The sequence below is a fragment of the Malaclemys terrapin genome, chromosome 1 (genome assembly GCF_027887155.1).
Source record: "Malaclemys terrapin pileata isolate rMalTer1 chromosome 1, rMalTer1.hap1, whole genome shotgun sequence".
NCBI classification, from domain to species: domain Eukaryota; kingdom Metazoa; phylum Chordata; order Testudines; family Emydidae; genus Malaclemys; species Malaclemys terrapin.
The window spans coordinates 309239615-309254482 of NC_071505.1; the positions used below are offsets into that span (position 1 = coordinate 309239615).

The 14868-nt window shown below is 40.7% G+C and overlaps 1 protein-coding gene across 2 annotated transcripts in view; it reads left to right on the plus strand.

The window, feature by feature from the left end:
• ATP8A2 (ATPase phospholipid transporting 8A2) overlaps positions 1 to 14868 on the plus strand; it is a 633600-nt gene that overhangs the window by 147987 nt on the left and 470745 nt on the right. For both annotated transcript variants that reach the window (XM_054015410.1, XM_054015411.1), the window contains exons 12-16: positions 3389 to 3516; positions 4864 to 4941; positions 10482 to 10570; positions 11672 to 11716; positions 14708 to 14783. In XM_054015410.1, coding sequence (XP_053871385.1) covers positions 3389 to 3516; positions 4864 to 4941; positions 10482 to 10570; positions 11672 to 11716; positions 14708 to 14783 — 416 coding nt within the window. The remainder of the gene's footprint in view (positions 1 to 3388; positions 3517 to 4863; positions 4942 to 10481; positions 10571 to 11671; positions 11717 to 14707; positions 14784 to 14868) is intronic.

Here is a 14868-nt window from a genome sequence, read left to right on the forward strand (position 1 = left end):
GTGTTACTGACACTATCTTGGGATGCAGACCTAAATAAATAAATGTCACTGGAATTGTGTAAATCTTTTACTGGTAGTGGTAAAACCGCTGGCAATGGCTGAGCTGTCATCTGTTTCAGATGAACTGCAATTATGGTACCTTTACTGAAAAAGATCCAATCTCTGAGGAGGAGTGGAGTGGCACTGATAGCAGGCTATATAGATCTCGAGACCCATTCTTCATTGGACTAGCTTTGACTTCAGTTTATGTCAATCATGTTCTTTCCATTTTAATCACTGTTACTGCTACTAGAGATTGTTTTTTTAAAAAAATAGTGTTGCCAGATTTAATAAAAATTCTACACAGGAAAAATATGAAACACAAGGTATGTAAATGACTGGAAGAAGCAGTGATGAAGAGAAACAAACGGAATATGATTTGTAATGGAGAGTACTCAGAAGTTATAGGGACTGATCTCACAAACTGGTGTAAATTGAGAATAACTTTGCTGAAATCAATGTAGTATCATTCCTGAAGTCAAGATATCGCCCACAAGTATTGTCTCACCTAGGGAGATGCATTTTCAAAGCAGTCTCATGAGTTACACACAGAACCAGTCATTCTTTCTTATTGTCAGAAAAGGGGAGTATACTTTATTCTTTCAGAATCAAAACTTCAAACCTGGGTGCCTAACCAGAGTGCCTAATTCTCACAAATGTCTGGGTAGAAAAAAGTTTCTTTGCCCATTCAACTTGCCTCTTGGTTTTCCTTAGAGACTGATCCAAGCTGCAGAAAATTCTTCTCCATATCTGGATTTTAAACACTCCCAAGTTCAGAAGCATTTGGACCCAGATTTTGGTTCAGCCTGGCATAAATATTGAGCCATTTACAAATTTAGATTTAAACTAGGTTTCAAAGCTTCTGAGAATTCAGGAGTGTTCATCTCTGGCTCTCATCTCTGCCTCTTCAGTTTTTTCTCAGATTCATTTGCCTGGATTCTTCAGTTCCCATACTCTTAAATGACTGTTTTTCTTAAGCTCATTTGTACTTGTTACTTCTTTGCATTTATTTGGGCAACTTATCTAGCATATTCACTGCTGGTAAAACCATTTTATTTAGATACCTTATTTAGTTTTAATTACACATCTCTTTGATTGTGATCTTTTTTCAATTCTCACCGGAGTGAATAGTTTACCAAACTTGCCAACACTGGAAGCTATAAATACAGATGTTTGGTGAAAATAATTGGGACACACCTTCTCACTCTATTGAAATATGTGGAACAAAACCAGCTTTTTGGAGAGTCAGAGTGAAAATGTGCTGCTAGAAATAATACCTGTAGTTCTTCAGTGGGGACAGATGGCATGTATACAGGATTACCAGATCCCTTTGGAGTGTAATATGGAATATTGCACTTCTAGTAACCTGCTTACAGAACTGAGAATAAACTCAGTTACTCACAAATCTAAATCTCCTGTTTCACACAGTGTGCACATATCACAGCTAGCCTTTCCCCTTTTCTGAAGCTGATGTAATATGTGTAGGGCCCTGCCAAATTCACAGTCCATTTTGGTCAATTTCACAGCCATAGGATTTTAAAAATTGTAAATTTCATGATTTCAGCTATTTAAATCTGAAATTTCATAGTGTTGTCATTGTAGGGGTCCTGACCCAAAAAGGAGCTGTGTGTGTGTGTGTGGGGAGTCACAAGGTTATTGTGGGGGGGGGGGTTGCGGTACTGCTCCTCTTACTTCGGCGCTGCTGCTGGTGGCAGCGCTGCCCTCAGAGCTGGGCATCTGGATTTGGTATTGCCACCTTTACTTCTGTGCTGCTGCCTGCAGAACTGGGCCTTCAGTCAGCAGCCACCACTCTTCGGCCGCCCAGCTCTGAAGGCACCAGCGCAGAAGTAAGCGTGGCATGAAATGCTGTTGCCACCCTTAGTTTGGCGCTGCTGCTGGTGGGGCGCTGCCTTCAGAGCCGGATGCCCGGCCAACAGTCGTCACTCTCCAGCCACCCAGTTCTGAAGGCAGCGCAGAAGTAAGGGTGGCAATATCGTGACCCCCCCCCAAAGTAACCCCCTCCAACTCCCTTTTGGGTCAGGACCCCCAATTTGAGAAACACTGGTCTCCCCCATGAAGTATAGTATAGGGTAAAAGCACACAAAAGACCAAATTTCACAGCGGGGACACCAGATTTCACGGTCCGTGACGTGTTTTTCATGGCCGTGAATTTGGTAAGACCCTAAATATGTGCATGTATATATCAATTTTAAAAAACACCTCTACAAGTTCTAGGCACCCTAATGTGTAATTAATATTACAGTAAAACCCAAGCAGCATTAGAATAATCATTCAACAAGGAACTTTGCCAGTCAGCCACCTTTTCACCTCTTTGTCACTCTGGGAAGACTATCCTCAGCCCTTCCCCCAAATGCCCTCAAACAGAAGTGTTTTGCAATGTGCCTGGAAGGTCACCAGATTCAGGCTGTTTTGGATCAAGTAGGGGGAGCAAATTCAGGAGGTCTTACAGCAGATGCCCTGCCAGCAGCCCCGTCATATATGAATACTTCGTTACAATATTGGGAGAATTTCAAACCAGCTCTGATCTTTGATTGGTGTAGAAAATAACTTCTGTCCCATATTTAGACATTTTAGGTAAAAAGTCTTCTTTTATCATCTTTTAAAACAACACATTGGGTGAGATTTTCACTTTTCACTTCTATTTTATTCTATTCAGGTTCTTACACCATGCTATCTGAGCACTTGTTATGGCAGGGGAACTGGGATAAAGAAGTTCTGTGCTCCATGAGAGCTCCTGGGGGCATTGTGTCTGAGGCAGTCATAATGGGCTTGATTCTGATCTCCGTTGAACCATTTTTTACATTGTTTTGCAGAAAGTTAACTGGAGTTTGTCCTGAATTTGTACTGGTGTAAGTGAGATCAGGATAAGGACCATGGTGTCCAGGAGTGCACACAAACAGCATTGTCTACAACCTTCAAAAGAATGAAGCATGCTGGCAGGAGAGGAGTGGGGTAGGGCCATGACCTGGATTTAGTTTTGCCCTACCTATTGCTAGCATTGCTTTCTGCACTGGAATCTTGTGTGCCATGAAAGCAAGAAGCAAGATTTTGTTTGTCTCCTGTGTAGGGGCTCAAGGTAGAAGGAAAATGCCTTGAGCCCTCACCTATCCACATGAGGGTAGACACAATCTAGCCCTTTTCAATAAATTGAATAAAGTCAATAAATTGAAAAGGTCTGTTTTGTGGAGAGAAAATAGATGTTCATCGATGTATGCCATTGGTTTAAAATGGGAACTCTCCACAGTGTTAACACTGTAAAAATGCATGGATGATTGAATACAAACACATGCCTTGTTAGTGACCTTATCCTATACCTTTCGGTCCACAGAAGAGCTCTATGTCAATTTTGGATACAATCTGCTGACATTCATAATCTTGTACAACAACCTCATTCCCATCAGTCTGCTGGTGACCCTGGAAGTCGTCAAGTTTACTCAGGCTCTTTTTATAAACTGGGTAAGTTGCAAGAACAAAAAGTTGGTTAATAAATTGTGGTTTTGAATGTCACATTGGTGTAAAACCCTTAAAATTAAATTTGTCACCTTTTTGTCAGTGTCTCTTTAGTTATTGCCTTTGGCAAGACCAATTAATAGTTCAGTGAATCTGTTCAATGCTAGTTTACTGGTCCATGTTTCCAGGGCTTGAAAACACCACTTGCCTGTAGAAAGGTTCCGTACATGAGTGCCATCCACTTCTGCAGTTTCTAAGCTTCCATTAGAAAAAAAATAGCTTTTAGCGCTTTCGGTTGCTAGGAAAGCCTTCTGAACACGAAATGAGTGTGAACAGGTAGTGTCATCTTCCTGAGCCTTTTGGCAAACAGCTGTAGTGACTCTTCTGCAACTCATAGGTTTACTAAGATTCAGCAGAGTGAAAAATGACCAGTATCTTGTCATTTTTTCAGTTATCCTATTCAGAACCCTGGGGGCCACTGAAAGTAAAACATGGTCAGGTCACTTTCACTCTGGTGATACTTGAGCTGCAATGTTTGTCCACAGAGTGCAGGTTGGGAGTGGCTCATGTCACTAAATAGTGACTTCTCTGGTCAGGTAAGGAACTGAAGTGGTAGTTTTCATATGGATTTCCGTTCAGTCCCCTTGGGCATAAGGATGATGGCTGTGATGTGCCTGGAGGGTGTATAGTTGGGGAAAATGTATCATGTGCATCTGTCTGGATATGTGCATGTGTACAACCTCAGGGCTTCAACGTGGCTGTAGAAGAAGACCCCTAAAAAAAGATAACCCCAGATGAAGTCTCATTTATTTTGCCTATGAGATATTTATGTGAGTATAACTGAATCATTTCCAAGCTGAGTCATCTGGAAAATTGCTTCTCGGATTACTAGCACATGCAGTAGCTATTTTTGCAATGTATTCCAATTAAATGCAATGATATAAACAGAACTGGTTGTAGTATAAGTGAGCAGTTCTGTTTAGAAGTGAGGTCTGGACTACAGTAGTTTAGTGACTTTTAACTATTTGTCTTCTGGGTAGAATTATTGATATCCTGTAAAAGAATTTTCCCTGTGTTAAGACTCCTGACCCATTTTGTGCATTGAGCTGAACATGCAGCAAAGGAAATGCCAGTGTTTTTTTAATAGGTGTCATTTTCAAGATGTCTACTACACCGATACATTTGAGAGACAAACTTGTTCTCCAAAGGACCATATTCTGCCTTTGCTCTGCAGCAGCACTCCCATTGGCGTGGCTGGAAGTCATGTAGGCAGCAAATGCAGTATGTTGCTTGAGGAGACTTAAACTGTTGATTAAACTGTATATCTTAGGTCTGTTTTCACTTTTCTTTCAGGACATAGATATGTATTATCAAGAAACAGATACACCTGCAATGGCCAGAACTTCAAACCTTAATGAGGAGCTTGGGCAGGTGAGAGAACCTCATTGGGAATATCGTACTTGTCATATAACTTAGGAGAAACACATGAAAAGGTACTATACAAAGGCAACGATTTTCTTATAATAGTTACAGGCTTTTCTCTGGTCCACCTCTTACCCTGAGATAGGGAAGCTCTATTTTACAGGTAGATAATTGTGCTGCACAGCAAGATTAAGTGACTTGTCCAAAGTCACTTAATTCCTGACTCTGACTTAGACTATTTGAACCCAAATCTCCTACGTTCCAGTTCAGTGCCTGAACCAGAAGACCATCTTTCCTCCTCTAAGGGGCCAAATTCTGCCCTGGAATGTGTATGTTTGTCACCTTCTGGGGTGTAGTTCAGACCAGTTAGGGGCTGTGTCCCCACTTGCCCTACAAGCTTGGATGCTCCCAATTCTTTGCTGATTTAACTCCCAACCTGGGCCCTTCACAACCAGCCAAAGAGCATGCAGGGCACCCCCTGAGTATCTGTGTATAGCTGCAGCCTACTAGCAAAACTCCATTCACACCCTAGCTCCCACTAGCCTTGGTTACCACTTGCAGGGTGACCCCCCAACACACCCTACCCTGAATTTTCCCAAAAATGTGTGTTCTGCACTGTCCAACCCACTCCTGGACAGTATAGATATTAGAGGTCTGTTGCCCTTGCAAGGGGTCAATATTCAACAGTTTGCTTTTTAACTGGAGTTACCCAAATCATTCAGTTTAAACAACATTGGAATAGTTTTGATTAAAACAAGTTTATTTAACTACAAAGAGATAGGTTTTAAGTGAGTACAAGTACAAAGCAGTAAAGTCAGAAATGGTTACCAGAGAAATAAAGATAAAACGCTTTCTAGTAACTAAAACTTTCCCAGCTAGACTTGGTTCTAGGTAAAATCTGTACCACATGTTCCCAGCAACATTGCTTGCCAAATTTTCATGTTAGGATCCCTCCCCAAAAAGCTGATGCTTTTGTCATCTTGGGTGAAAGAGATAGAAAGAAATAATATCTGGGGTGGTTTTGGCCCTCACTTTTATAGTCCAGTCTGTCTTTGAAATGCATTTTCCTGATGGCTACCCCTAGATAAAGTTCCTTCCCACTCTGAGGATGAAGACATGGAGTCTGGTGGTGAAAGAGGTTCCATGTTTTTGTTTGTTAAAACGCAGATCGATCTGTCCCTGCCTGCCTTTGTTGTCAAAGAATGGCCACTTGACTGGTTAACTTTGCTGACACCTGGCTAGAGGTGTCAGCTTGTCCTTTGTCTTTGATAAACAGGCTTACCCCTTCCCCAGACGTGTCTGATAAACACAGTTGCATCATCATCTTAGCTTATCTTCATAACTTTACATATAATGTTGCTACCCACATTTCACCACGGTATTACTGACCAGTGAGTTATTAGCTTTAAAATGATATCTCTCAAAGCATATTTTGTACAAAGATTGTTACAGTAGTGTGAAGGGTTTTAATACAGGGGTGCATTCAGTGTTCTTCCCGTTAATTTCTGTAGGAGCTGCTGGAGTGTATTTGAGGGCACAGTTTGGTTTAAAGTGTTGCCTCAGTTTTTATTAAGGTCTGTTTTAGAACATCATAAACCTACTCTGAGTCTGCAGGCTTGTACATGTGCCTCCATTGTCCTACCGACACACCTATTGCATGCAGTCTATTGAGATATTGAACACTGGTGAATGTGGTTAACAGCTCTCAATTTTGGAAACCAGGTTGGGGGGGGGCTGTTTCTTCCCTCACTGACCTCCGTGCAGAGTATTTGCTAGAGATGAGATTCATAGATTTAATGCCAGAAGGACCCATTATGCTCATCTTAGTTCCACCTCTTGTGTAATGCAGACCATAGAATTTCACCCAGTAATTCCTGCATCAAGCACCATAACTTGCAGTTGAACAACAGCATATGTTTTTAGAACGATGGTGATTTTTTCTCTCAGGTCAGTAGATGCGTGATTTTATCCCAAAGCTTTCATTCTAATTCAGCATTCTGGATCTCTAATTAAATTGTTCATTAAATCCTAGCTGTACCTTCTAACTCCCTATACCACCAAGTGCAAATGTTGTACTCTTTATTCTGCAACAAGGAAAATAGAAAGACAATAGTGAATCTCTCTTCATCCAATTCAGTCATTCCTGAACTGGGTGGAGAGCAAGTCACTGTCACGGTTGGGTCGTGGGCAGCCGAACCGAATAGTAGGAGCCAGAGTCCAGGGTCACGAGACAGGAGTCAAGAATCAATTGGTTTGGAATACTGGGAAGTCAGAAGCAGGAGACAAACTGGCAATCAGAACAAGAGACAGGTCAAGTCAGGATACCAATGGGTCAGAGGTAGGCAACAAACTGAAAGTCAGAAATCACAAGTCAGATGCCCCGAGTAAAGACAGGTCAGAATGCCAAGGGATCAAGCCAGGGAAGCATGAGCAGGTAGTAGGAGCTGGTAGCAGGAAGCACAAGGTCATAGTCTAAAGCAGGGCAGAGCCCACTTGTTCAGATGGCTTCTTGGTCCTGCTGTTGGCTTAAGTAGGGTCAGTAGGCCAATCAGCGGCTCTAGGACTCCACCAATCCAGCCTCAGGGATAGCGCCTCCCACTGGGGCTGGGCTTCCTGGATCTCAGGTAAGCTATTGCCAGTAACTGCCAAGTGAAGAGCTGGTATGAAGCTGCTTCCATGAACCTCGCTGGCCCAGGTTTGAAACCTGTGGAGTCATTACACTTGCATTCTTGCAAGAGCATTTATTGTAAGTCCTTCAGGGCAGGGACCATCTGTTTTGTTGTGTTTGTACAGGAGCTAGTACACTGGGGTCCTGGTCCATGACTAGGGCTCCTCAGTGCAATGATAGTACAAATAATTAGTAATAATAATAATTAATAATGTCTCAACCTGTTCTAATTAAAGTATAAAATGTGTGGTTGCTCAGAACTTTTCTGTACAATTCTGAATAACAAATAGAATATTTTTCAGACTTGAGGAACTTCCCAGTCAACTTTCCCAAACTAAAATTCCAGAAAATGTGGAGACCTTACAGGCAGAATTTCTATTGTAGCATTCGAAAATTATCATCACTGTTAGATATGTATATTCATTATCTACTTAACATGCCAAATCTTTACATTGAAAATTTATAATGGACCTTTTTTTCTAAAGCCCTTTCCCAGCAGAGTCCTAGGCTTGTGCATAACAGATTTACTGAAAGCACAGTTTTTAAACAGATTGGTTGACACTGTTTTTCCTTCTTAGAGTAAGACTGGTCTTTCCCCCAGGCCAAGAATTTGAATAATGGAAATTCTGATTTTAATCTGGAATCCTTTGGATCATCAAGGCTTTCATATCTCTTAATGAAATATACAGTGTAATTAGGCTAGCATGCATCTAATTTACATATATCTTAATGTATCCATCAGTCATTGACTTTATCATCATTTGCTTGAGATAACTAGATAACTTGCCTTGTTTTTTTTATATTTTCAATTTGATAGCTGGATCATAAATGTCCCTCTGTCTAAAATGATTATCAGTGCTGAATATATTAGGAGTCACACTGGGTTGGAAGACAGTTTCCATTTGAAGCCCAGTTTTAGGCAACCTTTCCGACATAAAACTTTGAGTGTCTCAGCTTTTGGCTACCCACTCTGAGATATATGAATTTGAGACACCAGTTTACAGAAGGTTTTGAATGTCTGTTCTTCAAATTTAAGCCCACATTAGCTGACTCAAGTTGGGCACTCAAAATTGAGGCACCCAAAATCACTAGTCATGTTTGAAAATGTAGAGTTTCACGTTTAGCTGAATGAACAAGTAAATTTTGAGTTGTGGATCTTTGAAAAATGACCAGGTTATGTAGGTAGGTTGTGGAAATGCAGTCACTGGAGATTTTTAACAGGTTAGACAAAAACCTGTCAGGGATAGTCTAGGGTTACTTAATCCTGCCTCAGTGTGGGAGGATGGACTAGCTGACTTGTTGTGGTCTCTTCCAGCCCTCCATTTCTATGAATGCTTTTTCTTCTTAGGGACATTTTTATAATTTGTTTAAATCAACAGTTTGACTTATCTACAAATGTGACTTCCATACTAGGACTCCATAAAAACTTGTGCAAATGGACTGTCTCTACTTTCTAATGTTTACTTTACCAGTTAAGTTGTTCAAAGCCAAAAAGGGTTACATAAGGTACAAGTTGTAATTGGTGAGCATATAACTAGGGCTGATCAGGTAATATCCATGGAATAATTTTATGTATTTCATGATAATTCTTGAATAGTCAAGAAATGTAAATTATATGAAATGTTATTAATACAATGAATATATTTTCATTATTAGCCCAGGTCTGTTCTAGAGGCCCCTTTTGAGGCTTCATGAAGATAAGTATAAAAGGATTGGTACATTACTTTTAAATAAACCTAAAGGAAATCCTAGAACAAAAGCATTGCTAAAATAGAGTTAAGGCTGAGAATAGATCTTTCTTAAAACAAGATTCATAGGAAAATTAAAATAACAAAATAAGGAAGTGTTCAAAAATCTGGAAATTGTGTTAAGGATCCAGGGCCAAGGTCCTGTGAAAGAAACTTAAGTTTGCCCTGTTGAACGTGTGAGTCACAACAGCATAAGACTTTTGTTGTATGAAGGTACGACCCTTTCAGGTTATATCTGGTACAGGCAGCGGCATCTCCAGGCACCAGTGCTCCAAGCGGGTACGCTGAATCCGCGTGACTGGGGACCTCCCGCAGGCATGCCTGCCATGCTTGGGGCAGCAAAAAAGCTAGAGTCGCCCCTGGGTACAGGGGAATTAATACCCTTATTATAAAGGTGTAGAGGTGAATGCCTGGCTTGTGTCTGGAAGTTAGGGAGGTTAACACACATCTGGAGGGCTGGTGGAGTACAGTGGGATCTCCAGGTAGTATTGAAGGTGTGGATGGGTGTCAGTGGAGCCTTTCATAGCCAAGTGACAAACAAGACTTGGGTAAATATCTGTCAGATATGTGGAAAATGAGCAGTGGGACAGTGTGGTTTCTGATTCAAACCAGGAATGTGAGGACGTACTGGTCTCCAGCCTGTAAGTGATGGATGGATTTGCAGTTCACAGGACCTCATGCAGAATTTTTTTGAATTAAAATTGGTGTTGGATCCTTAACTGAGAATTTATAGACACTTTTTTTTAGCATTTTGTTCATTTAAACTTTTAGCAGTATATCTTCAGCTACTGTAAATGAGCATAGCTCCACTGATTATAGTGAAGCTCTGACAATTTATACCCACTCAGGATCTGGTCCTTACTTGTTTTTAGAGGAACTATATTACCAATAGTAACTCTTATTTTAAATTTTTTTCCTGGGAATTTGCCTGTAGCTTTTGTAAGATAGAACTAATCATCTCTGACAAACTGCAACAAGTTTGCATTGGCCTGTACTGCTGTATTTCCTAAACATGCATACTTTCTTGTGGTTTTTTTTTTCCTGATTTAATGTATATTTTCCTTTTGTTTGGACTGAGCTTCTATGCAAGTTAATCTTGTGAACTTGCTACAATTGTTTCATTTGTATTCTAGGTAAAATACCTGTTTTCTGATAAAACAGGCACTCTAACATGCAATATTATGAACTTCAAGAAATGTAGTATTGCTGGAGTGACATACGGGTAGGTACTATTTCTATAAACTCCATAGCTTAATAATTAATTTTATTAATTCTGCAAATTGGTATTCTGTTCTGTAACAAAATTAAATTTAACTGTTTGGTTGTATTAATAGAAATTCATTTTTGTGTCCATAAAATAAATTGTTAGTTTCTCCTGCAGCGTGAATTATGGAATGCAGAGGTTGAAATAATTTAAATGTGATGGTGGAAAGGTTTGTTTGAATAAGGTGTTCTCTTCTTCCTCTTACCTAACTGGTTAGAATGAAACAAGTGGTGCTAAATGAGTTTCAGGCCTTTCATCATAGGGTTTTCCTTAGGGGAACCAAATGTTGGGTCAAGACCTTATCCAACTAAAAATCATTGACTTCAGCTGAACTAGGATTTAGCCCATAGTTCATATTTGACGACCAATTCTTCATTCTTTTGTCTGGTAACACTCCCCCAGAAAGGGCAACTATTTCTCATTTTTGTGCTGTCTGCTTTAAATTGTTGGGTTTGTTTATTTTTAATACAAAGAATCAATTTGGTTTCTAGCTCCTGGGAACCTGTGCAGGGGTGCATAATCCCCAGTATGGAATCTTCTGTGGCCACGTTTTTATAACAAAGTATATTATGTCTTTAATTTCTTCTATTTTGCCTCTCCTAAAAAACTGGTTATACTTTATGTGGTCTGCCAGTTTGTAAAGCTCTTGTGAAGGTATATGAATTGCCCCATTTGAAATCAGTTGCTTATCTGGCCATTTGTACATGTTGTCATGGTAATTGCTTGTACAAATTAGATCTACCATTACTAGTGTATTTTGGGGCATGTCCCTAGCATTCTGATTCCTTAAAAATCTATCTTTTAATGTCGATGGAAAGCAGGAAGTGTCTTCAGTATTTAAGGTCCCATCCAAAATAGCCTTTCAGGGTACGTTACATGGTATTTAATTGCAATCTTTGGAAGGAGGAAGGTTAAATCTCTGCTACAAGTTGATGAACGTGTTTCCAGGGTATTGGTGTTTCAAACCTGATTTTTTTTAACCACTTAGCTCTATGTTGTCATGTACTCCCTTTCTTTTATCAAACTAGCCAATAACTATACATTTTTTCCTTCTTTTAGTCACTTTCCGGAGTTGGAAAGAGAACGTTCATCAGAAGACTTTAGGTAATAATCATTGACTGGAACTAGTTTGGGACTATACAAAGGAAGACAGCTAACACATATAAATGAAAGCTTGTTTGTCCAAAGTTTAGAGCCAGAATGGAAAAGCCCAAGGCGTGACAAAAATGATTAGGGGTATGGAATAGCTGCCGTATGAGGAGAGATTAAAAAGACTGGGACTTTTCAGCTTGGAAAAGAGATGACTAAGGGGGGATATGATAGAGGTCTATAAAATCATGACTGGTGTGGAGAAAGTAAATAAGGAAGTGTTATTTACTCCTTCTCATAACACAAAAACTAGGGGTCACCAAATGAAAATAGGCAGTAGGTTTAAAACAAACAAAAGGAAGTATTTCTTCACACAACACATAGTCAACCTGTGGAACTCTTTGTCAGAGGATGTTGTGAAGGCCAAGTCTATAACAGTGTTAAAAAAACCTAGATAAGTTCATGGAGGATAGGTCCACCAATGGCTATTAGTCAGGATGGGCAGGGATAGTGTCCCTAGCCTCTGTTCGCCAGAGGCTGGGAATGTGCGACAGGGGATGGATCACGTGTTGATTACCTGTTCTGTTCAGTCCCTTCTGGGGCACCTGGCATTGGCCACTGTCGAAAGGATACTGGGCTAGATGGGTCTTTGGTCTGACCCAGTATGGCTGTTATGTTCTTATGTTAACTTGCAATTTGATCAAGAACTGTCTGAATGGAAATATCTAGGCAGATGACATGAGGATGTCTTTTGTTTAAAATAGAGGTTTTTTTAATAGAAAAATAAAAAAAAATAGGAAGCAGGAGTCTGTGTAGGCCTCCAGAGTGATCTCATGGGGAAACCCTGGCAGGGAGCTTTAGGCAAGAACTGTCACTGCCACTGTAACTGATTCAGATTGAAATGAGGCAGGAAAGAAGAGATGCCAGAGGAAGGGTGTGAACTGTTAATGACAAATACAGGTTAGTGATGAGGAAGGTGTACATTGGAGTTTCTGTCCGAGGAAACAGTTGAAAACGGGATGCAATTCCCTTTCTTCCCAAAATGTTGAGCCTCTTCCCTCACCGGTGTTTTTGTTTCATTTTGAAATAATTTTTCTTACCTTTGGCCGAGTTGGGTTTCCCTATTGATCCTGCCTCTTTCCAGGTCCTGAAGTGGCCTCTAAGGAAGGAAGAAGCACTTCCTGTCTAACTGACATGAGGTGCTACTTTTGGTGGGGTGGATTTTCTGTCTCCGCCTCTCCTTCTGTTTTTCCTTCCATTCCCTCCTCTGTTCATTTCTTTGCCATCAATATTCCACCATCTTTCTCTTCTTTGCCCACATCCTATTTCTTTCCTTGTTGTTTCTTTCCCCATCCCCCAGGGTCTCCTTTTCCTCTGCTCTTCCTTCTTACCTTCCTCTTGCATTTTTTCCTCTTCCCCCCCTTTCTCTACAAGTTTTTTCCCCTCCACCACCTTTTTACACTTTTCTCCACTCCCCCTTGCAATTGCTCCCTTCCATCTCTCTGATGTGCCCTCTCTTGCTGCTACTGTAGTACACATGACACAGTGTTACCTACAAGAGAGGAGGGAATGCTGCTTCTTGAATCAACATAGTGCTTTCCAGCCTCTGCTTTACAGCACCACAGAGGATTCTTTACTGAAAGTGAGCTGGGCAGTGCTATACTGTGTTAGCATCATTCAACTGCATAAGCATGAGCCTACAGGACAACTCGAAAAGTTCAGGCAGGTTTTATTGATATGAAACATCCCAAAAGAGACTGTAGTAAAGATAGATGGAGAGGAGTAGAGACTGAGAGAGAGAAATGATAAATGTTGAGATGGTTAAAATCAAAACTTTTAAATTAAACAAAGCAACCTAATTCAAAGGAACACAGTCAACTTTAAATCTAGTCCATTTCAAACAAAATCTAGTAATCTCAAACATGTGTGACAAAGTTCCTCCTCTATCTTGGCGGGTCCTGCACTTATAGTTATTGGCAGATTTTCTTACCTCAGAGATTCACCATGTGGGTTGGGGAACAACCCAGAGACCTTCCCCTCTGGGAGAACCCACTGTCCAGGTCAATTGGGAGGTTTGGGGGGAACCCAGGCCCACCCTCTACTCCGGGTTCCAGCCCAGGGCCCTGTGGACTGCAGCTGTCTATAGTGCCTCCTGTAACAGCCACATGACAGCTACAACTCCCTGGGCTACTTCCCCATGGCCTCCTCCAAACACCTTCCTTATTCTCACCACAGGACCTTCCTCCTGGTGTCTGATAATGCTTGTACTCCTCAGTCCTCCAGCAGCACCCCCACTCAGTTCCTTGCACCTCTTGCTCCCAGTTCCTCACACTTGCACCACAAACTGAAGTGAGCTCCTTTTAAAACCCAGGTGCCCTGATTAGCCTGCCTTAATTAATTCTTCTTAATTTGCTCCAGGTGTCCTAATTAGCCTGCCTGCCTTAACTGGTTCTAGCAGGTTCCCGATTACTCTAGTACAGCCCCTGGTCTGGTCACTCAGGGAACAGAAAACTTCTCATCCAGTGACCAGTATATTTGCCCTCTACCAGACTCCTGTACCCCACTGGTCTGGGTCTGTCACACATATTTAAAAGTAACATTTGATACTACATCTGCCCTGTGTCTCCTACTAATTTCTGAGGTTTTACAGCCACATTTTTTAAAACATTTTTCTTTCTTCTGTTGATGAGTGAAAGACCCACAAACAGGGAGCACTGACTATACAGGAGAAAGAGTGAAAATGCTGATAGGCAAATTGCTGTAAAATGAACAAAATAAACTGAAAATAAAGACAAGTATTTCTCCCTGCTTCTCCCTTTCACTTACAACAATATTAGGTGCTACTTGTAATAATAGTAGATAATATGTTTTTAGACAGTAATGTGATTTTCTTTTTTTAGTTGATGCTGTCCCTTTAATATTTCTGATGAGATCTATATTAATAATGGAAAAGCAAATGTTGCCATTGTAGTGTTAAATGTAATAATCCCTTTTCTTGCTCCACAGCCAGTTACCTCCTTCTACCAGTGAATCATGCGAATTTGATGACCCACGGCTGTTGCAGAATATTGAAAGTGACCATGTAAGTCTAGTTCTCAAATATTACTTAACTTATGTCTCAAAAATATGCTAGGTCTTTCTGTCTGCTCTCCCTGGGATGGAAGGTC